The following is a 23,945-nucleotide window of genomic DNA, read 5'->3' on the forward strand; positions in this document are numbered from 1 at the left end:
GAAAACGGCCCAACGTGTGTCCTTATTTCGCTTCTGATTCAGTTTAAACGGCTTTCTATTCATTCTGATAACGATTAGCATTTTGGTTTATATCGTAATAATTTTTATTTATAAAACTAGCTGTATCCCCCACGCATTGCTAAAAATAGCGCATGTTGCTTTTACGTCCAACAGATAGCGCTGTTTTAAAAACACATATTTTTACCTGTTACAGGTGACATCTTTACAATATAGGCATATAAAAACACACGCGAATTTGAATGCTACGTAATGTCAAAATTTCAAAGCATGAAGAACTTTCAGAGATTTAAGATTTTGAACCAACAAAAATTTACATAATTATTTTAAATAATTATAAGCAATAATTAGTCGCCATATATATCAATACAATTTGAAAATATCTCCCGAGTAAAAATATATGCCGCCAGCGGGAATTGAACCCGTGCCTTCTGATGGCCGGTCAGGAGCTCTGAAACCACTGAGCTATGTCGGCTTATTTCCAACCCGCCAAATAATTCAATATGTACCTCAATCAACAATTACTGCTTATTATATTTTTTCCACCTGTAAACAACCAACTTTATTTTTGTAGGAAAGGCTTTGTTAGTGCTAAATTTCTCACTAGATGGCGTCGAGACATATTATATGTGATTATATGTGTCCCAGATGTGACCGTTTCCTTTTCTGATTTTTCTGTTTCAGATTTTCGTTTAGAAATCACTAATATTGTCTTCAATATTTAAATATTACAATTTGAGGTTTTACTCAATAAAGTCATTCCGAAAAATACATATTATATCTTCATTTGTTGGTGAAATATTTTTGACTTGTCAAATATTATTATTTTTTAATGATAAACTAATGTTTATGAGACAATTTATTTTTACTCGAGAGATATTTTCAATTTGATATTTCAGGCGACTAATTATTGCTTATAATTATTTGTTACCCTCTATCTATGCTATGCATAGAACCTTGTCTGATAAAAATTAGTTTATCATTAAAAATAATTAACATTTTTATTTTTAAAGATTGTTCTACTATTATTTTTATTATTTCATTCAACATGTTTTTAAAATGAGTACATTTATTAGAATTATTTCGCTCGCCATGTTAGGGATGTCACTATGTTTTAACGAGTGAGGTTTCAGAAATAATTATATTACACAATTCAGATTGATTAATTACTTTGTTGGTGTGTAAAACATTGAATACCATAGTTAAATTAGATGGAATGTGATACATATTATAAGAATGGTACTAATGAAAAGTATTTAAAACTACATTTCTGCATTATGTAAAATTTGGACTCATTTCATGTCTGCAAAAGCTCTACGGTAGTAAAATAAACAATTGAAAAAATTATATGCTCAGAATTGCCGTGTTTTGGTCTGAGTGAATTAATTATAAAACATTTAACCATCCAATACCAATTTTATATTTACACAACACCTGTTTCAAATTTGTAATACAATATTTTTCATACGACGTGATATTATTCAGTAAACTTCCCAATTCGTTCCGTTCATTGATTGCAATGAATTTTAGACGGAACCATTGTATGTTGTTTCATTTATAACACTAATCTTTTGGCATGCAAATATTGCCGTCCCGATATTACACGGATATCAAACATGCCAAATGGACTTATTATTCAACAATTTATTTTAACACGAAATAACATTTGCATGATACGAGTACGTTTCTGAAATTCTTACAGTGTGCATTTTGTATGTATAAATCTAGAGAACATAAGAAGACGAATCTAGGTAAATACAGGAACTTTTATGACGGCTTGCCCCATAAATATGCATTACAGTTTAAATTTACTGCGCAGCTTGAAAGTTCCAGCGTAAACGATATTTGCTAGATAAAATTTGAAAATATGATTCTTTGTTTATACATATATATTACCCGATTTAACAGTTTGCAAAGCCAGGGATTTACTTCCATCTCGAACAATGTTGAGTCAAGTAAGGTTAGGCTAGGTTACGTTAGGATTGGTCAGGCTAGTTTAGATTGGATTTGGATAGGTTAAATTAGATTGGACTGAGTTAGATTAGGTGGCCTTTGTAAAATATTGTCCCCGAATATTAAGGGAACATCTCACTCAAAATTAGATTTTTGAAGTGAAACTTCTTTACGCGCGTTATGCATTTTCGAGGACCGGAGTAAAACCGACTCATGACCGTCACGAAAAACCGTGATCATTTCGCTATAGGAGCCTAGCTAATATTATATACCTAGTTTAGGTCACTCTCCAAACTCAGCTTCGCGGTCTAGAAGCAGAGCGCCCGACTCTCGTCGTGAAGAACCGAGGTTCGATCCCCGCTTTAACTATTTTTTTTTCTTTTTATGATTTTTTTAATACGAGGAAAAGTGATAAAATGCTCTCGTGTTGCGACTTTTAGATATTTTGACTATATGATATTTTGGTCGAAATATAGCATACAAATCGAGCCGGTAGAGTCGCTCAGTATTTTGATTAATTATTTTTTATTTTGAATCATTAAAATTACTAATCAAGGCCGATAACGTGACTAATTACCCTCGCAGACGTGCGTGACAAGTTTTTTTAGAACAAAACACAGCCGTAAGTGAGTTTTTCAAAATTTAGAAATGTTTTTTCAAATTCAGACTCCATACGGGTATGAGACTGTTAAAACACGATAGATCTTTTCCAAAACGGACAAATATACGGAAATATTTTGAAAAACGACAGATATGACTTCACACTGCCGATATATCTTCGATTCGATCCTATATAAAGCGTTAACGAGACGTTATGTGATAGGAGTACACGTTGTATACGCGGTTCTCGTCGCGTGAGAGACCTCTCCTCGCGGTCTAGAGGCAGAGCGTTCGACACTCGTTATGCAGGACCCGGGTTCGAATCCCATATTTTTATATTTCATTTTATTTTTTTTTATCACATGCTACTTATATGTGAATATTAGGAATCTAGTTAAACGTTCATTTGTTAACAACACGCCTATAAATAAATTTATGCTTTTTAAAACTATAATGTACAGCATTTTGAATAATAATAATATGAAATGAAAAGAGAGAGAGAAGAATACTAAAAGTTTCACTTCCGTAGTGCGTAGGCTTGCCACACACTGTATTTTTTTTTTTACTAAAACCCTTCTGGATGGAAGGAGAGAGGCTTTTCCGATTATCTCTCACTCCAGAAGATAGATGGAAACTTAACAGAAGATGGGTGGAAATCGGCCGACGTGAAAAATGCCCATCTCATTTTTTAAATATTTTTTATAGTGAATACCTCACAAGAGTCCCAACTGCTCCCGTCTGGAGCCAGTGAGACTATGGCATCCCCAATTGGGGGATGTTGTGAGGCTGAAGGTAAGTGGGGAAGGGAAATAGGAAGGTGGGGAAGTACCTGGCTATTCAGATCTAGTCACTAAACACGGCTAAAGCCATTTGGAGCAACGTTTCAATTCTGAATGGTGGTCTTACACCAGGGCGATACTGGTAGTATCTTCCACTCTGGAACGTGCCGCAAATATACTGTATATTATTTTAATTAATTAATGGTGAAATAACACAAATTAATCAAATAAAATTTATTTGCGCACGCCGGGTTCGAACCCGCGACCTTCGGGATGGCAGTCCAATGCGTTACCACTGGACTATGCCGGCCGTCAAATGCACGGCTCCACTGAGATGCAACCTGGATTGTCACTGCCTCGTAAAGTCTGGTCCGCCATCAATATGATAAGGTCTTCAGACAGCTTCGGTGCCCACATGATGCACAGGTGGGGATTTAGAGAGTCAGCCATGTGTGAATGCGGTGCGGTGCAGACCACCAAACATGTGGTCAAAAAATACCCGCTGCATTCATTCCCCGGCGGGATTGCAGAGGTCCGCAGGGCGGCGACTGAGGCGCTACACTGGTTTAATGACAAATATGTTCCCCTCTGACCCTCCACCATAGGAAAGAAGAAGATGGCCTTTGTTTATAAATTACCCAACTTAGTAAAGAAGGTAATTAAATTGATAATTTGTATACGTTCCAGACCTCCACGCAATTTGGCAGTATCCATCAAACAACAAAATCTAAGAACGGTAGCATAGCAGAAAGCTCCTAGACTGTGTACCCGAAATCGTAGGTTCAGAATCTGGTGAGGATGAACATTATTTTCATCTCGAAAAGTCATTTCAGGAAAATAAGAAAATTATTTGAATGAAAGCAAAAATCGTATGACCTAAACTAAGTAGGTACATAAAGATTTAATAATAATACCTGAAATATCGAATATAGCTAATTATAAGAAACAATAACAAAGCCCAAAATGTATCTTTAGAAATTCCATATTTTCTTGAAAATCATATTTTCTTCAAACAATAATAAGATTAGACGTCATCTTTCCAAATAATAACGGAAAATTACTGAAAGGAAATCTGAAGTAATCAGTTCCGACAAATCCATTAAAACTTCATTAAGTTAAATTGGCACCTGTAAAATACTTTGAGAAATAATAGCATCATTTGTTGAAATTGGTTCTCTGATATTTATTTACGAAGTCTGATATATTGAATCAGTTTCACGATACTTTCCGTTTACCTGAAGTCTTCGGAGACAGCTCTAAGTTTAAATTTATATCCAATGCTGAATCCAGATTAATCAAAAGTAACAAATACAATACGTACGTAATTAAATTATGTATAACGGCCATAATGTTTACTTATTCTGACGGCCTCTGGACGCGAAAATTTTGTGTAACCTATAATAATTGTGGAAGTAACTGAATAAGTTGGTTAGGTAATCGTATATTATCGACCTGATAAAAGACCACCAATCAAAATTAAAAGTTGCATGACATGGTTTTTGTCGTGTTTGGTGACCAGATCCGACTAGCCAGGTCCTTCCTCACCTTCCTCTTCCCCATCTCCCTCCCCTCCACACTACATTCAGTCTCACAACATACCCGAACTGGGGATGCCAAGTCTTACTGACTCCAGACGGTTGAGAGGTTAAGATTAAAAAATATACATTAAAAAATAATAATTAAAAAGCTAGAATGTTTGTCAAATGGCAACAGTCTGATTTTTGTTTAGTGCGCCATTCCTTTTTTTTTCGTTTGCCATTCCCTTTTTTTTTAAGTGTTCCATTCCATTTTTAGTGTGCCATACATTTTTTTTAGTGTGCCCCTCAATTTTTTAGTGTGCCATCCCATTTTTTTAGTGTGCCATCCCATTTTTTTAGTGTGCCATTCAATTTTTTAGTGTGCCATTCCATTTTTTTGTGTGCCATTTGCACTTAAATGAAGTTTCACGGAATATTTCCAGATGTTTTCACTTTCATAAAGTGAAAACATAAACATTTTCAGTTTTATAAAGTCAACCTACATTTAAGTATTAACGAATCAAAATTCTACTAATTACTATTACGGTATTCGACCGAATGGGTCCATTACAAACCTGATTGTGTAAGAGTATGTACGGAAAGGTAAAGCCCATTTGAAGCCACGTAAACCTAATGTTTACGTGGCTTCAAATGATACAATTAGGGTTTGTAATCCCGCATAATTTTCAGCAATATTTGATCCCGTGGATTTGCGGGTTTTAAAAATTACTAACATAAAAGACAGTCCCACCAACTAGTGTATGTTCGTTCACGTATGGGTGACAGAACTCTCCGTAGTCTATGTTTTTTAGTATCTTATTTTTTTTATCCATGTCATATTCAATCAATACTTATTACGTTAAGTTTTCAATGTATTTTTTGTGATACTAACAGTACCAAAGACGATTAATCTCATATGATCGTGGAAAGTTCTATCGATGACAACCATGGAAACAATGAAAGCTTTCTTAAAATACTTATTTTATTACCCTTTGAATATATTTTGTTTAATATTACAAGTATCAAAGCTGATTACAACAAATAATTAAAAAAGATTTATGAAATACTAGCATTATTTCAATTTAATAGCTCTTAATAACAATCCCTCAAAACCCGCAGGATTTATAAATGTTACCCTCCAATACCGCGGAATTTGAAAAAGGTTCTGAACTGGATTTGCAAACCTAGATATCATCCATAAATTAAGTTTTAGAAAACGTATTTACGCATAACAAAATAAAATTTTATTTTCTACTCGCTCATACAAAAAAATGCAACAAATAGACATTAATTTCTAACCGGCAACGCTCACCATTTTAGATTATCGTATTAAAGACATAATCTTATCCTTCGCGACTCGACCGCAGTCAAATTCATTGAATTATTTCTGCCAGCACAAATAGATGTTTTGGATGCCCGGTCGTGAAATTGCAACAGACAGAACGTTCTTTGAGAGAAGCATCCATCTCAAAACCCAATTCCTGTCACGCAAGGCAATTTAGGCAAGTCGAGACTGTCCCTATGTTCAAAATGTATTTTCAACACTTGTTCATTCTCAACAAATTGTTTACAAATGTTTGCTAAATTCTTAAATAAAAATTATTTTATTTTTAACAGAAATGTATTTTGGAAGTACATTCTGGCGAATAGTTGATGTTTTCAATTGAAACTTTAAAAAGAGCCATATCTTGTATTTAATATGTTGAAATTGAAATATTTGTGTTGTTCCAAAAATACCAACAAAATGTTCTGAGAGATATCATATCGCTTGTTTTGCCTGTTTCAAATGGTCCGGAAAAGTATATTCTTTATCTCTAATCTCTATTTTAAGATCTTTTTACTTAACTTAAAAATTTTGGTTTGGAAATTTTATAAATATTTTATGAAATTATGCAAAAATACATACTAATTTGGTCGGATTTAACTGCTTTATTTAATTTAATCACTTCCTTCGCCCCTCTTTCTGTTTCGTAATACTACCTTATATTAAAGGTGTTCGAGATCTATCCGAAAAAGAAAATCTCTTCTATTTAGAAGAGGTTTTCAACTTAGAAAGTCTATTCCTGAATTTCTGGTATGTTTTATACTAAATCACAAAGAGCTTTATATCTACAAATAAACATGAAATACATAATCTGTATTTGCTGCATTATGTCAACGTATTTTGGAACAACTTGTACATATGGCTAAACATATTTACCTAATGTAGACAAGATATATAGGCATATTTCAACTTTTACGAGGATTTTTATATCTGCCTCCAATAGGTAAATGGTTCAGGCAAAGGTAATATTTTCATCTCTTGAAGTATCATTTTCGATATTTCATCAGCAGGTTTTTTCTATATCAATATGTACATCGCATTTCCAAATATTTCATTCGTTCGTTCTCCCTTTGAGAGTCCTAAAAATACTATTTCGGTTTATTATTTAGGGTTTCTGTCACAATTGCTGTAAAACGAGACTAAAACTAGACAAAGTATTCCACATCAACAGAATACTTACTTTTTTAAAAGCAAGCATCGTAAACTTGTTTTATGATGAAATTATTATTTAAATGTATTATATATCTGATCATCTGAAGGCTCAATGCAAGAAATTCCATTATTGAATGATTTAAAAAGTAGAAATTTTAATTTATTTTTTATTTTTGTTTTTGTATCACTTTGCAAATTGGTTTTCACAAATAACGCGGTGTTAAAAACATGGTAAAAAATTGACTGTCCTAAAACAGGAAAATCTTCATAGGAGAAGAAAAAAAACCTTTTAACTTTCCATAATACTTGCATATTTTTGTAGGTATCAATTAAGCATGTTGAGAATTGATAATATTGAACAATTGTGAAATGTAATAAAAATATAAATGTTTAAATTTCTCTTGTTTCAGTGATGTGCGGAGTCGGCGTTGAAATGACAGTCTACCACCAGACGGCTGGAATTTTTATTTTGTAAGTAATTATTCATTTTTCAAAATTTGCTAAATAATAGTAGAATAAGTGGATAAAAGAAATGAAAAAATTAAAGTATAGCCTTTTTTTACTATGCATATCTTTATTTATACTGTTGTACCATAACGATCCATCAAAAACAAATATATTATTAATTTTATCATTGGCACTTTGAATTCATTTCAACTAGAAGGTAATGCCGAATTAAACCTGCCGAATGCTCAGCCGAGTCACTCGCTTTGTTACTCGGCCGAGCAACTTATTGGAGAGTAGAGGTGATCACATGTAGAAGAGACAAGTTAAGAGAGATTTTCAACAACAAACGTAAACGATTTAACAACAAACGTTTACTTCTAAAAAATTCTGATGCCTGAATTAAACCTGCCGAGTACTCGGCCGAAACAGTGCTCGGCTGATGTGGTCAGTACAGTAAATACTCAGTAGAGACATAATGCCTGAATTAAACCTGCCGAGTACTCGGCCGAAACAGTGCTCGGCTGATGTGGTCAGTACAGTAAATACTCAGTAGAGACATAATGCCTGAATTAAAATCTAAAAATTAATTATTAAATTAATATTTATTAAATCACGGATTTTATTCCCAGACTAGTAAGGTTATTAATCTGTGTTATTTTATATAAAAGTATCAGTGCGTATTCATTAAAAATATTTAGAAACTTATTAAAATATTTTCGTTAATTTTTTTGTTATTTTGTCTTGCTACGCTTTCTTCTTATTTAGTCAATGCTTTGAACGGTAAAGTTAAACTATAACGTTGTCCAAAACGTTGCCTAAATAAGGAGGAAGTGCAACATGGCATAAGAACCCAACCCAAAAATTAATCAAGATAATACATTTGACCGTGAAAAACTCAAATCATATCTTACGGGAAGATATTTTAATTGATTGTTTGAATAGTTGGTAGTTAATTGGTTTCAAGCTTTCCCCGATCGAAAATGTTATTTTGATCAGTGCTCGATAAATCGACGATGTTCGGCAAAAATGCATTAAGTTAGATTTTTGCTATTTTACTGTTTACTGTATACATCTCTTAGTTTACTTAAACACACTATTTCATAGATCTGTAAAATGAGTTATTTTCCGCAAAGTCAGAGACACAACTATAGTACAAAAAATAAGCATTACTAACTCAGACGTAATACTATTTCGCTGATATAAATTTGTGTTTATCTATGATCTATATAAGTACCGACGATGTCCCGATAAATGACGTAGATAATTACATAATCATTACCAGGGAAATGGCATTGTTGTGCACCGCCCTTACTTGTTTTTTATTTCAAATTTGAACTAATTTATTACACAAAAAAGAGTTACCCGTACACAATGTATTATATTGATTGTGTTGATTGTTCATACGTGAGTGAGAAGATCTGTAAAATCCCAAAATAAATGAATAATTTGAAAAGGGTACTTTAACTTATTGCATTTTCGCAGTGTAACGATGAAATACGATCGCAAAATAGTTGTCTGTTTTCGTGCCATATTCATTTGTAAATTTGCCAAATCTATTATTGTATTGATCTTGTATGAATGTGTATACATTATTGGTCAATGAAATTTGGAGTTTGCACTTTGTTTTCTTTGTGCAATCTACAATTTTTTTTTAAATGTACCGGTATGACATAAAATATTTATATTATTTTTAAAAAATTATGTATACATGTCTGGGGACCATAAAAAATTGTATATTTTTTACTTTAGTTCAACACAAGAGGCCCTGAGGAACAAAATGCCTCAATGCTTTCCATGTCATCTCTGTGTCGAGGGTATTTTTAGAGAAAGGAAGGAGAGAAAGTTCTGAAAAGGAAAAAGGTATGAGGGGTGGGAAGGAATCAGGAAATCAATGTGTCCAGGAGTGAGGGACGTATCAATCAATCTCTCTCAAGAGAATCCGTCTCTCATAAAGGTCTTCCTCAACCAGTCTCTCCTGATCTGACCCGCCACCGGTAGGTGGGCTTCACCTCACCCCATGAACCCGAGTACCCCTACTAAGTCACCAAATGTAGCGAACTTGGGGTGACCTATGTCAGGGGTGTTGGTTATCCAATAAATGGTTCCCGGTGCGGCGGTACCCACACACACCTCCCAAGATGATTTGTCTACTTTATAATATTTATTGTAAAAAAACTGTATTTTTCCAAACACTTTAAATTGCCAGCCAATGATAATGAATTGTACTAATTTTATGGATTTAATAATACCAACCCATTTACTGGTAGGTATTATGTATACATCAAATATTTTCACTAATTTCAATAATGTTTTTCTTTTGCAGAATAGGATCAATACTCGTTTTCTTCCTAGAAATAATGTGGGTAATTACATTATTCATCGAACTCTGTACAAAGTAAGTGAAATTTCATATTAATGAACGATCCCTTTGTGTTGTATTTTCGTATTTTTGGAAATATGTTATAACTCAATAGAAAAATTTAATGTTCATTTACTGGGGCTGACAGAATACGCTATACGCATCATGGTTTGGCCTATTTCAGCATATTGCTCGGCATAAAATCCCAATGAGAATATATGGCGAGCGATAAGCTGAAATTGGCCAAGCCACGAGAATATAGCGTGGTATGTAACAGGCTAATTCTAGTAAATTAAAATTTAAAAAATATAAAAAACAAAACTCTAGAAAAATCTTTGAATAAGATATTGTACTTATTCAAATCTTTGAAGATATTGTACTTATTCAAAGAGCCAAAGAAAAATATTTCTCAATGTTGTCTTTGGATAATGAATAAATCAATGATTTATCATAATTTGACTCTAGCTACTTGAGTATAAATAAATGTTCTTTAAACATTATGTTTTTTTATTGGAAAGGATATCTAACAGAATCAAAAATATAAAAAAAAGTAAATGAACACTGTAACTTGTAACCAGCTATCTGACTGCATGAGTTTCAACTCAACATTTGATAACTTGTAACCAGCTATTTGACTTCACATGAGTTTCAACTCAACATTTGATAACTTGTACCCAGCTATCCGACTGCATGAGTTTCAACTCAATATTTGATAACTTGTACCCAGCTATCCGACTGCATGAGTTTCAACTCAATATTTGATAACTTGTACCCAGCTATGTGACTGCATGAGTTTCAACACAACTTTTGAAAACTTGTAACCAGCTACTTGTAACCATCTGACTTCGCATGAGTTTAAACACAACTTTTGAAAACTTGTACCCTGCTACCTGACTTCGCAATAGTTTTAATACAACATTTGATAACTTGTACCCAGCCATCTGACTTCGCATGAGTTTCAACACAACATTTGATAACTTGTACCCACCTTTGCAATAGTTTTAATACAACATTTTATAACTTAACCAGCTATCTGACTACGTATGAGTTTCAACACAACACTTAGAACGGAACAAACAATTGGGCGTCTATTATTTATTTTAACCATTTAATAATTAAAATCTAAAGCTCATGATGGAAACGAAGTTTAGAGAAATTGACGCTAATTTACACGGAAAACTGTATGGATTTTATGACCCAGGTCCGCTGTTTGAAAATTTTATCATTTATCAAAACTGATTTAATGCTTTTTAAGGTCAGATATTTTCTCTAACCGTCGTTAAATTTGCAACCTTTAACCTACTACTTGAAAATTATCGATGTCTGGATAAAGTTCAAGGTATCACGGCAATTTTCCTGAAAGGCTTCTGCCAAGGACGATTCATTCTGCACATCGGAACAGGAAAAAAGCTGTGCCCTCGCGTTCTCGTCAAATTATTAGGAACATAAAAATTTATTTCTCAAAACTTTCTGTCTTTGCCGAACTGGTCATTCAATAGGTATACGCTATACCATTATTTAGAAAGGGGAAAGAACAGTGCATAAATATGTCTTGTAATAATCTCTGTACTTCATCCACATTAACACATACTTTTTTATTGACTTTCGAAATTCCCCAAATTTATTTATTTGACCATGCCGAGTAGGAAATGTTTTATCTCCTGGAATTTCGCCAGCCCACCGGTTTCGGAAAAACCCTTCATTAGAAGTTTAGCTAGTAGCAAACAACAAATAACTACTTGCCGACCTTTCTGGTCGAGAAAAGATCTTGGACTACGGATCCAGAGTCCAGAGGTCGCGGGTTTGAAACCCAAAGTTCGAGACATACGTATTTTACTAATGTAAAATAACTTTTAGTTTATTCGCTACGGTGAAATACAGATGTGAAACGTTGCTTGAAATGGCTTTAACTGCGCTTGGTGATCAGATCTGTACAACCCAACCACACTGTTTTCCTTTGCCTTTCGTATCCATTCACTTTTCTTATAAAATACCATGAACGATGTCACGATCCCACTCCTAACGGACTGTTGAGACTGATGTGCGGTATTCCCAAAAAAAAATATTTTGGACAAAAGTAATCATCAAATGCGGGAATTGGAAATTAAATAAGGAGCTGTAATAAAAAAGTGTTGAGAATTTAGAGAGAATAAATAAAATGACTTGAACGCAGCATTCATTTGATCTAATCTATGTCTTGAAAGTCGCAATATACCACAATAAATCGAAAATATAATAAACGTATAAAATAGTTTGTCTACCAGGGAAAACAACCAACTAGTACTATGTGCTCTTAACGTAACTTTTCTATGGCTTGCATTTTTTTTCCGCTGCAGTTCATCTAATTTCCTCTCCGTTGTCATTTCAAGCAAAGTTATACCATAATCTAAATCATCCCTAGTGGTGCATGCCCCGGTGGGTAATGTCACAACCAATCGTTAGGGGATGTTCCACCCTATGTAGGTGGTACTAAAGCTTAACGGACCCGTGTAAATAGCACCCACCCAAAGGTGAAGGAGTTATATGTTGGGTATGAAACCTTGATAGCCCGGAAACCTTTTGTTCGGTCATGTCCACATCAGTTAATTATTTTTATTTTACAAATTTAAGATAAATAAAGTTGTACATTTTTTTCTTAATTTTGTTTTTTGATGGAACACTGTTGAATACACTTAACAGCTAATCCTCAGGAGTGTAATTTACACTGATTTGAAGTATTTAGGATCCATTTTCGGATCCCGGGCAGGTAAAGAATTTGTAAATATACTCAAAAATGAATTTGAAATGAAACCGTATGATCAATTTCACCTGATGTAAGATAATATGTACCTCACTTTTGACACACAGACACACCAACAAAATGAACAAAGTGTAAAGCCATACTTTTACATATAAATAATTAATATATTTTTTTGATTATTTTTGCTATAATATTCATTCATAACATAACCGGTATCCAATCAAGATAACCTTTACTCCGATTACTTCTTTAAATTCATTGTTGACCCTTCAGATCTCTAACATATTGTACCTATTATTTATTATTTTGTGTGTTTAAATAGGGCTTACCTTACGTTTTTCCGTCTAAACACTGGACTAGAACTATTGATATTGAAAAAAAACCCACATATTTTATAAGACGAATATTTTACAAACATTACTGCCTCCTCACTTTTTTGTTTTTCATATAAAAGTAATTAATAAAATTTTCACAAAATTTCATAAATATTTCTCAAATTGCGGTCGGAACCTTTTTTTCATAGAGGTGTATATATAAATAAAAAGCTTCGTGTTTTCTCTTTCTCACAGTTTAGTTAATTTTTTTTTTTTTTTTTTAAAAGAAAGACAAACATTCCCAGGTTACGAATAACCCAACAATGTTTGAAAATCTCCTACTACCACCACAGAAAGCTGAAAATGTTACTTGTGTTGTGATGGAGGACTTAGCCAGCCGAGGAATCGAACACGCGACGCTCGGGTGAGACCCAAGCGCTATGCCCACTCAACCACTGACCGGTCATATGTCTAATTATGACGGTAAGAGAGACACCGATTTCTATGAGACCATGTGAGCTGTTCCTAAAAGCGAACAAATTGAATCTTCCGGTAACAGCTGTTTGTTCCCTAAACCGAACAAATTAGCCTGAGGAGTTAACCTTTGCAGTTTTTGTGCCACCTCTACTGCTATTGTATACTCTACTACCACACCCCCAGTTTCCGAACCATAAATTCCAGTAAGGGCGCTCTTAAAATAATGTTTTAATTCGTGATGCTTTCAGAGGGAATGTGGCTCAATATTGCGAAGAACCAAACCTAACCAAGAATTTTAATAACTAACCATATCACTGCGTTTGTGTGCACTGAAAACATAAACAAATAGTGTCTAGAAAGTTGATTTAGAAATGATTTCACCAATAAACATTAGACGAGTGAAATTGTTTACCTACTTCCGAAAGAATTCCGAAGTTTTAATAAAAAAATGTTTTGCTTTCCTTTGAGACATAATGATGTCCTTATAATACATTACTATCAGCTTGGCTGTGGATGCTGCCACAGTGAAATACCGTTGAAGCGCTGCAAAAGCGTGGTAGTTCAAACAGTATTCTGTGAGAATTATTTCAATTTGCGAGGGGGGCTTAGGTACCGCCGCTCCGGGAACCATTCATTGGATAACCAACATCCCTGTCATAGGTCACCCCATGTCGTTTGCTACGTTTGGTGACTAAGCAGGGATGCCCGGGTTCATAGGAGTGAAGGGGTGAGGTTTGTCGAGGTCTTGACAGTGAATGAGTTTACCCACTTTATGCGCGGAGGGGCGGATCGGGAGACAGGCTGAGGAAGACCTTTTGACCACCCCAGCCGAACTCTCTCGACCCGTCGCCTTGCACGGCAGTGTGGATTTATTCTCCTGGATACATTGACCCCCTTTTTCCTCAGGGCTTGTATAAGGCTTGCATGAACCATTGTAAGTAGGCGTAAATATTTATATAATATACGATAATTTTCATATAATTAATTAATAATTTATTTTTTTAACAATATTTATTTTCCTGTTTCTGTTATTTTGAAGTGAAACTTCTTTACCCGCGTCATGCAATTTCGAGTACCGGAGTAAAACCAACTCATGACCGAAACGAAAATGCGGGACCGATTAAAGTTCATTTGATCTAGTCAAAGTTTTGAAGTAAAATATAAATGCTTCTTAGCTCATCTCGACAACTGGCGTTGGTGGTGTAATGGTCAGCGTAGTTGCTTTCCAAGCAGTTGATCCGAGTTCGATTCTCGGCCATCGCACATTATTTTTTTGTTTTTAACGCCTTTTTTTTTTTCAATGGTTGACCATAATATCAATCCACTAAGTAATATTTTAGGCCTGTAGCATACTTGAAAAGTTAAAGAATGATATAAAATTTTTTATGATGTTAACGATAAAAAAATAAAAAAAAACATAAAATTACCATAAAAAATGGGCCAACGGCACGCGGTGTTCCCAAGCGGTCACCCATCCAAGTACTGACCGCGCCCAATGTTGCTTAACTTCGGTGATCGGACGAGAACCGGTGTGTTCAACATGGTATGGTCGTTGGCAAACGCTAAACAATATTAATTTCTATTCTACCTGCCAATAAATATATGAAAATTAGTATAAAAAAGCCCTAATAATACTGAAAACATTAGCAAGGTGTGTGCGACGTTGATAAAAATAATCATTACATACGCGCTTGAAAAAGATCGTAATTACATCCATAACTTTGCAGGAATTTTTTTTTTCAATGGTTGACCATAATATCAATCCACTAAGTAATATTTTAGGCCTGTAGCATACTTGAAAAGTTAAAGAATTTTATGATATTATTAATGATAGTAACGATAAAAAAATAAAAAAAAACATGAAATTACCATAAAAAATGGGCCAACGGCACGCGGTGTTCCCAAGCGGTCACCCATCCAAGTACTGACCGCGCCCAATGTTGCTTAACTTCGGTGATCGGACGAGAACCGGTGTGTTCAACATGGTATGGTCGTTGGCAAACGCTAAACAATATTAATTTCTATTCTACCTGCCAATAAATATATGAAAATTAGTATAAAAAAGCCCTAATAATACTGAAAACATTAGCAAGGTGTGTGCGACGTTGATAAAAATAATCATTACATACGCGCTTGAAAAAGATCGTAATTACATCCATAACTTTGCAGGAATTTTTTTTTTCAATGGTTGACCATAATATCAATCCACTAAGTAATATTTTAGGCCTGTAGCATACTTGAAAAGTTAAAGAATTTTATGATATTATTAATGATAGTAACGATAAAAAAATAAAAAAAAACATGAAATTACCATAAAAAATGGGCCAACGGCACGCGGTGTTCCCAAGCGGTCACCCATCCAAGTACTGACCGCGCCCAATGTTGCTTAACTTCGGTGATCGGACGAGAACCGGTGTGTTCAACATGGTATGGTCGTTGGCAAACGCTAAACAATATTAATTTCTACTCTACCTGCCAATAAATATATGAAAATTAGTATAAAAAAGCCCTAATAATACTGAAAACATTAGCAAGGTGTATGCGACGTTGATAAAAATAATCATTACATACGCGCTTGAAAAAGATCGTAATTACATCCATAACTTTGCAGGAATTTTTTGAAGTGAAACTTCTTTACGCGCGTCATGCAATTTCGAGGACCGGAGTAAAACCGACTCATGACCGTGACGAAAAAACGGGATCATTTCGCTATAGGAGCCTAGCTAATATTATATACCTAGTTTAACTCACTCTCCTAACTCATCTTCGCTGTCTACAGGCAGAGCGCACGACTGTGGTCGTGAAGAACCGAGGTTCGATCCCCGCTTTAACTAATTTTTTTTTTCTTTTTTTATAACTTTTAATTTTTTTTATCACATGCTACTTATAAATATGTCAATAGACAGAAAAAAAGAGAGAATGAAATGAAAAGAGAGAGAGAGAAGAATACTAGAAGTTTCACTTCTGTCTTGCGTAGGCTTGACACACCCATTTTTTTTTTGTGCCATCGCAAGGATTAAAAATGGCAGAGTTTTCGTTTCTGAAAAAGATTTAAAAAAAAAAACAAATTTGTTTTTGCCATGAATAAATTGATTGTTTTTGTTTTAACCGAATTGAATTTCTTATAAGGCTGAAAATTAATATACATATTTTGAACCGAAATATTATAAAGCAGCTTTTCATAAGCAATATTTTTATGGTAGCTTTAAAATGGTTGTAACCATTTTTCGTGAAAATTTATCTACGTTCTTACCAATATTATACAGCGTTCTTAATGAAGAAAAAAGTTTTATGACTGAGGCGTTTAATTACCAAGATTGTTTTCGCAAAATTGTATTTTATTTAAGTTAATTTATGGCAGCCTTTGATATACATTCTACCTACCGCTAGAGATAAAAACGACAGAGTGAAGCCTTCGGCTTACATCAAATGATTTATGCCTGATATAAATTCAAAAGAAAAGTGTGATCAATTAGTATTATAACCAGCGCAGACCTGTGAAAAATCACGGGATATCACAATCGTAAGATTTGTGAAGCTGAAAGTATTTGTAAAAAAATATTCATTGAACTATTCAAATACATTACTAAAATAATACAAGCCATGTATATTGAAACTAACCAAACAAAAAACGTGATACCGCTTAAGAAAAGGATAGCTATTCAAATAATATGTGAGTACGAATGAAATGAGCGACCCGCTTATGTGCGTCCGCTGGACCCAGTTCAGTGAAACCACGCGCGTTGTCTCACTAGTGTATCTTCACTCTATTAATTCATCTAAGCATCTGTCGAAAATTTGAACAAAAGAAATACACATTTCAAATAAAAAATTATATTTATTTATTAAATAATTTTTGTACTTACTTAAACGGTTGTTAAATAATTATTATTAGGTACCTAGAAACATTATCGCTTATCTGAACAATCAGTTCTAAATTAAAAAAAAATATATAACTTTGTGTTCATTGAGCCGTGTACTTACCTGTCACAGGATGCGTCACATCATCCACTGCCAAATAACGAAACATTTTATGTAACAAAAATCTAAATCCAAGTAATTGGTACAGTCAATCTGATTTCTGACATTGTTTTTGTTTTAATGATTCTCCTATGTTAGGAGTCAGTTCAAATGTTGACAGTAGCAACAAATCAGACATTTGTTGCTCAGTTAGAGATGTGCGATATTTATTTTTGACAAAATTAATATTAGAAAAAAACTTTTCACAAACATACGTTGATTCAAAATTACTTAAAAATTGAAACACCAGTCTTCCTTTGGCACCAATTTCCAAATATCTCCATATTCTTCCTAAGAAGTTTGTGATTTTGTAATTATTTTTTCTGCAAAAAGGTATTTCAGTGCCGAATGATTTTGCAGTTCAGTGAGTTCCAACTGGATATTGGCAGGTTAACTAATTATTTCAGTCCAACTGATTGCGAAAGGATTAAAAATTTTTTTTTTTTTTTTTGTACTTTCAAAGTTCTGGAATCTGCTTTCAAACGACTGTAGTAAGCATATAATTTTTGCTTCGTACTTAGTACAGTTTATTGTGGCAATATTGAGCTTCTTTTTAAAATCTTTGAGTATGGGAAAAAGGTCAATATTTTCGTTGGCTAAACATAGTCGGAAGTGAACAATCTTTGCCTTGTAATTTGAGATTTTAAATATTGAGATAATTGGTGATGTCAACAAGAAATGCAAGATCACTCAACCAGTACTTATTCTTGAGTAAATCGCTTTCCAAAGGTAACGCCCCTTTTTCTTCTAAAAATTCCAACACCTGCTCTCTCAACTTGTAGAAATGTTTTAACATGTTGCTTCTTGAAAACCATCGCATAGCGCAATACAGTTGTAACTCTCCAAATTCGCTGATTACTTCTTCAAATAAAACTCTGAATCGACGTCTGTCAAAAGCTTTTGAATGTATGTAATTTATGCAGCGTACTACCTTCTCCATTATATCATTCAACTTTATTTCCTTTGCACACAACGCCTCCTAGTGGATGATGCAATGATACGAAAATATTTTTCGATCCAAGTAATTTCAAATTGGCGGGTATTTTGAAAATGATTCACGCGGGCCGCTTATAATTCGTTCACGGGCCACAATGTGGCCCGCTGGCCTGGGGTTGGGCAGCCTTGCTCTAGTGTGTACGCTAGGGCTAGAGCACTAACACACGAATACGTCGGCTCGCCGCGAGTCGCTCGCGAACCGGAACAGCTCGCAAGCAAGTTCGCGGCTTTACAGACCAGGATAAAGGACAGGACACAATCACGCAATCACCAATGTATCTGTCACCGACGCCCGAACATGTTTAATGAATGTGTAGTATCATCATTATTGGCGCCACAACTCTTGGAGAGCCTCTATTAGCTTCTACTCATATCGGTGTTCTGTCGCCTCCCTATGGTTCATTTTTCATAAAATGCGGTGGACCACCATACGACCCTTTCATGGCACACATTCCTTGCTTTATTCACATTCATACAATTCAAATATTTTACTGTTCTAACTATTGGCATAATCCAACTCAAGTATCACATTCACTTGATCGAGCCGTGTCTTTTGCTGGTATCCTGATTTTCTTCTATAATTCGCTTTTACTCCACAGACTCTCCTACACTCCGTTATTATTGTTATATGATTTAATTTATGAAAGCCGGGTTGTCAAACACGTACAATAAACACTGCGGGATTCTGTTTACTTTACCTGTTCTTCAATTAATTTAAAACAACCAGTTTTTTATGCTTACTATGTTAACAACGTTCAGTAAGCAGAGTGTGCAAATAAATGGAATAAAATATCAAATCATTCCAAATTACGAAGCAAATAAGTGAACTTTGTTAATTATGGTTTATTACTATAATTGCTTCCCAAGCTATATTTTGAAACTTATTAATTACTTTTAAAGTAATAATGACTGTTAATTGGTATGGTGTACATATAAACGAAATTCTCGATTTATTGAAATGTCGATCGTATTATTCTGACGCCTGTTTTATTTTGACGAGGAGCTAAAACAAGATTGTAAATAAATATGTTAATTTTTTATTGGACTACTCTGTTATTAGTGACAGATAGCGGATTTATACATTGAGACAACATTTTATAAGCGACAGCTGGCGGATATATACATCGAGACAGCATAAAGTAGGTACTCACAGAGTAGGTACTCATACATAGATACTCGTACCAATGACGTTAATAATTTTCTGAAAAAAAAATTGCATTTGTAGGAGATTCATTGGTAAAAGTATCGATGATCAAATACAATAATCTCGCAAAAAATTTGATAAAAATGATTAAATGCGCCATTTACGTGGAATAAGTGAGGTTGGCCCTTACGGTTTGTTTCTGACAAAAAATATTAACGCAGCTTTACAATACAGTTTATTAGATTAAAAAATAATAATTAAGACAAAAAATTACGCATAAATTATCATACAATAACGTTTTTTTAATTGTTGGTGCCAGGTATAGGAATTAAGGAATATATTTTTTTGGTTTTCAGTACATATTATGTGCAAATTTGAGACCACTGACTTAGGACATAGAATTCGACAAATTCTTCAAATTTAAAATTTAATTTTCAAGTCATGTAAAAGATTATTTAAAATTCTGTTATTATTTCAGTTCTGTAAAGCAACTAACCTATAATGATATAATAACAGAACTTGAAAACATAAAAAAATCAGTAGGTATTTCGCTGTTAGGATCGGGTTGAGGGGTTGGTCGGTTACTACGCTGAGCGACTAGTGATGAGTTGTGGAAAAAATAATTTATTTTTGGTTTTGAAAAAAAAATTAAGATAAATAACCCTTAAAAAGTGTCACCGGATTTCAAAATTTTGATTGAAATTTTTTACTTAACACCCTGTTTATTATATTCAGGGAAACATAAATACTTCTTAACTCAGTTAATTGCAAAGCATAATTTTCAGTCTTCGTGTGAATTGATATTGATTATAATAAATACGAGTAGTAGGATTTCCAACATGTTATTAGGGCGCTGATCGATATTATCATAGTTTTCCACCCAAGAAGAAGAAGTTCCGTTTGGTAACCACGGAATTTCTTCTTCTTTCCATGGCCGCCCTTTCAGTTTAACCCCAATCTACTTTCGCTTCCATTTTATTACAACCCTAAACTATAAACATTCTCAATGTGTAGGGAAATTTTATATATTTACATTCTGATTTGTAATTAAATTATTAATTTTGAATATGCTTAGCATTATTGTTTTTATTTAGTTTATAATTTCAAGGGACTAGATTTTAAAATATAATAGGCAACTGTAATAAATTAATTCTACATTAGCAATCAAACACGAATCATGTCAATATTTGTTTAGCATTGCAAATAATGCAAACAAATACCAAGCAAACATATTATTCAGTCATTTTATAATTTCTGCAATAATAAATTAGTTTTATCATCGGAATCTATTAGGTATTTTTTAAATTTAATTGGTCAGAATTATGGAACATGCAATAAAGGCGCATGGTCTTATTTCATGACAGTCAAAGTTCAGATTGATCCGAAACATCTAAAGTTTATGGCCAAGTAACCCAAAGCGTTAGTTTCCCACCCAGGAATCGTGGGTTCGATACACTGCCTAAATCATTGCACGATTAACAATTTGCTCTTAAAATGACGGTAGTATGAAGATTAAAAATATTGTCGAGTTATTCGTAACAGGGGAATATTTGTCTTTCTTTTAGAGAGAAAAATGAAAAAAAGAAAGTCAAACATGTAAATATTATGTAGGTGCGTATTATAAGATTAGTCAACGATAACAACTTTTTAAATGAGCTACAAAGGTTATATATGGTGCCAAGTCTCTTTTTTATAACATAAAATATACTATCAACATATCATCGCTGACTGATATTAGCTTCAAAATAATAATGTTGGTAAACTGACCTTCGTCATAGGGATTTATTTCTTTTGATAAACACCCCTCTTGACTCTTGACTTAATGAAACAACATTATTATCCTCAATTCGGGAGGCGTTATGTGTACAGCCGCACCGAGAACCATTTACTGGATAACCAAAACTTCTGCCATCCCAAGTGATGCGCAATGTTTAGTGACTTAGCAGGAGTGTTGAGGTTCATGAGAGTAAGGTTTAGGCTGTCCACTAGCTGAACGTCGTGTCGGATCAGAAGCCGGTTGAGGGATATCTTTTGATCTCTCATGCCGTTTCCTTCCCATGATTTCCTCTCTTTCATTTCTTGAAAAAACCCTTCACACAGCATCCCTAATATGACATGGGCCCTGAGAGTAAAAAATTTCTTCACAACTTTCTGTATGGAATTAATGTAAATTAAAAAAAAAAAACTAATTAATTTTTATTCTTCATTAAAAACGCCCGCTTTACTGCCAAAGCAGTTTGTGCGCAGGTTAATTTTACAATATTTTTTTATCATATTGACATATCTTTATTGTGGTGACATCATCGAATTTGTTTTGAGCGGATTCTGGAACAGATTGGCAAAGAGAAATCTTTTGTTCAGAGTTCAGGCGAAAAATAAACTGCCCCTTACGCAGGTTGGCGAACTGCTGATTCGGCAGGAAAATATAACATTTTTCGTTTGGTGAGTGCTGCCACAATCAGCATTATGAAATGTCAGGTAGATAAAGGACAATAGACAAGATAGGTTTTTGCCGTAATTTTGAAATTTGGTACTAGAATAAGCGGGATAGTGGCGTCTCCCTAGGGAATGTTGTAGCTAAACATGGTCTTAAACTTTAATTAATGTAACTTAACTATAAAGCATAAAATCTCGTTTGTTTCTTTGCGAAGATTCAACTGTCAATTTTGGCGTCATGATAAATGCAAAGATTATCAATCTTCGGGTAAATTACTTTTAGTTACCACGTTATCTTTTCGAAAAGAGTTCATAATAAGTTGAGAAATATCAAATTCAATAGTAAAAGAAGACAAGACATCCAATTGTTTGTTTCATACTTTTCAATTGTTCAATAGGAAAAGAAGACAAGACATCCAATTGTTAGTTTCATACTTTTAAATTGTTCAATAGGAAAAGAAGACAAGACATCTAATTGTTTGTTTCATACTTTTCAATTGTTCAATAGGAAAAGAAGACAAGACATCCAATTGTTAGTTTCATACTTTTCAATTGTTCAATAGGAAAAGAAGACAAGACATCCAATTGTTAGTTTCATACTTTTAAATTGTTCAATAGGAAAAGAAGACAAGACATCCGATTGTTTGTTTCATACTTTTCAATTGTTCAATAGGAAAAGAAGATAAGACATCCTCTTGTTTGTTTCATATTTTTCAATTGTTCAATATAAAAAGAAACTGTGTCACTAACGATATTAATTCAATAATCATTATTGAAAAAATAAACAAGAGTTACAATGTTTTATAATGTGTAGTAAAATGTGTATAATTACTAAACAAATAAAAGGTTTTCACTGACGTTTTGTAATTTAGTGAATATAAATGAGAAAAGAGTTACGTTAGCCTATGGGAATGGGATGGTGAGAGAGAGGGGAAGGTCATGGATCTAGTCTGTGTAGAGTAATATGTATTGTATGTAGGTTATTTATTGGTTTTAGATATGAAAATGTGAGGTGCTGTGTTAAACAAATGGAATTCACTGTATGAAATGTATAAAGCGCGGAGAAAGAATGAATGAACCATTATTTCGAGACAATTGACGTTCAACACCCCCCATATCATAAACGTGGTGTAAATATAACACGGTGGTTGTGAACAGTGAAAAACAATTATTACCAGGGCGTTTGTATATTAAAACGGCATTAAATCAGACTTACTTAAGCCTGGCTTTACCAGACAGACGGTGTAGAATAATCTAATTAGTTAGACAGTAATTAGAATCTTTTAGAAAATTTGATTTTATCGTTGAAATATACTGGATGTTAAGAGACGTAGTTGACTTACTTTTACCACTGATTCCTGACATTATTTCGAGTAAAAAATAAAACTAAAAAAAGAAAACGAAAATAAATAAATTCTTCCAAATGTCATGACTGGTGACTCAGCTGAATAATGTTTAACACCTTCAACACGACGCTAATTGTCCAATACCTACTGATTTTTTATGTTTTAAGTTGAAAAATAAAAACATCAAGAAATGTAATTCTAGACCAAAATTTCATTAACATTTTATACTTTAATTATTGTCAGGAATCACTGGTTAGATTAAGTGAAGTTTGTCCATTAAAACCTGAATATGGCAATTTTTAGAATGGTGTGTAAAGTGCTAA

General features: G+C 33.7%; 1 protein-coding gene and 3 non-coding genes across 4 annotated transcripts in view; 1 reads left to right on the forward strand and 3 right to left on the reverse strand.

Annotated features, from left to right (window-relative positions):
- The window catches only part of LOC149423087 (uncharacterized), a 112,518-nt gene that overhangs the window by 83,165 nt on the left and 5,408 nt on the right, over window positions 1-23,945 (forward strand). Inside the window, exons 3-4 of the mRNA XM_089633045.1 lie at window positions 7,754-7,814; window positions 10,114-10,185. Of these exons, the coding sequence (XP_089489171.1) occupies window positions 7,754-7,814; window positions 10,114-10,185 (133 nt within the window). The remainder of the gene's footprint in view (window positions 1-7,753; window positions 7,815-10,113; window positions 10,186-23,945) is intronic.
- LOC149423088 (5S ribosomal RNA) lies at window positions 15,119-15,237 on the reverse strand. The gene has a single exon (XR_016302367.1). It is a non-coding gene; the product is annotated as a 5S ribosomal RNA (ribosomal RNA).
- On the reverse strand, window positions 15,561-15,679 carry LOC149423089 (5S ribosomal RNA). The gene has a single exon (XR_016302368.1). It is a non-coding gene; the product is annotated as a 5S ribosomal RNA (ribosomal RNA).
- LOC149423090 (5S ribosomal RNA) lies at window positions 16,003-16,121 on the reverse strand. The gene has a single exon (XR_016302369.1). It is a non-coding gene; the product is annotated as a 5S ribosomal RNA (ribosomal RNA).

Source organism: Hesperophylax consimilis, chromosome 6 (genome assembly GCF_061612785.1).
Source record: "Hesperophylax consimilis isolate HC1 chromosome 6, BYU_Hcon_1.0, whole genome shotgun sequence".
In the NCBI taxonomy this organism is placed as follows: domain Eukaryota; kingdom Metazoa; phylum Arthropoda; class Insecta; order Trichoptera; family Limnephilidae; genus Hesperophylax; species Hesperophylax consimilis.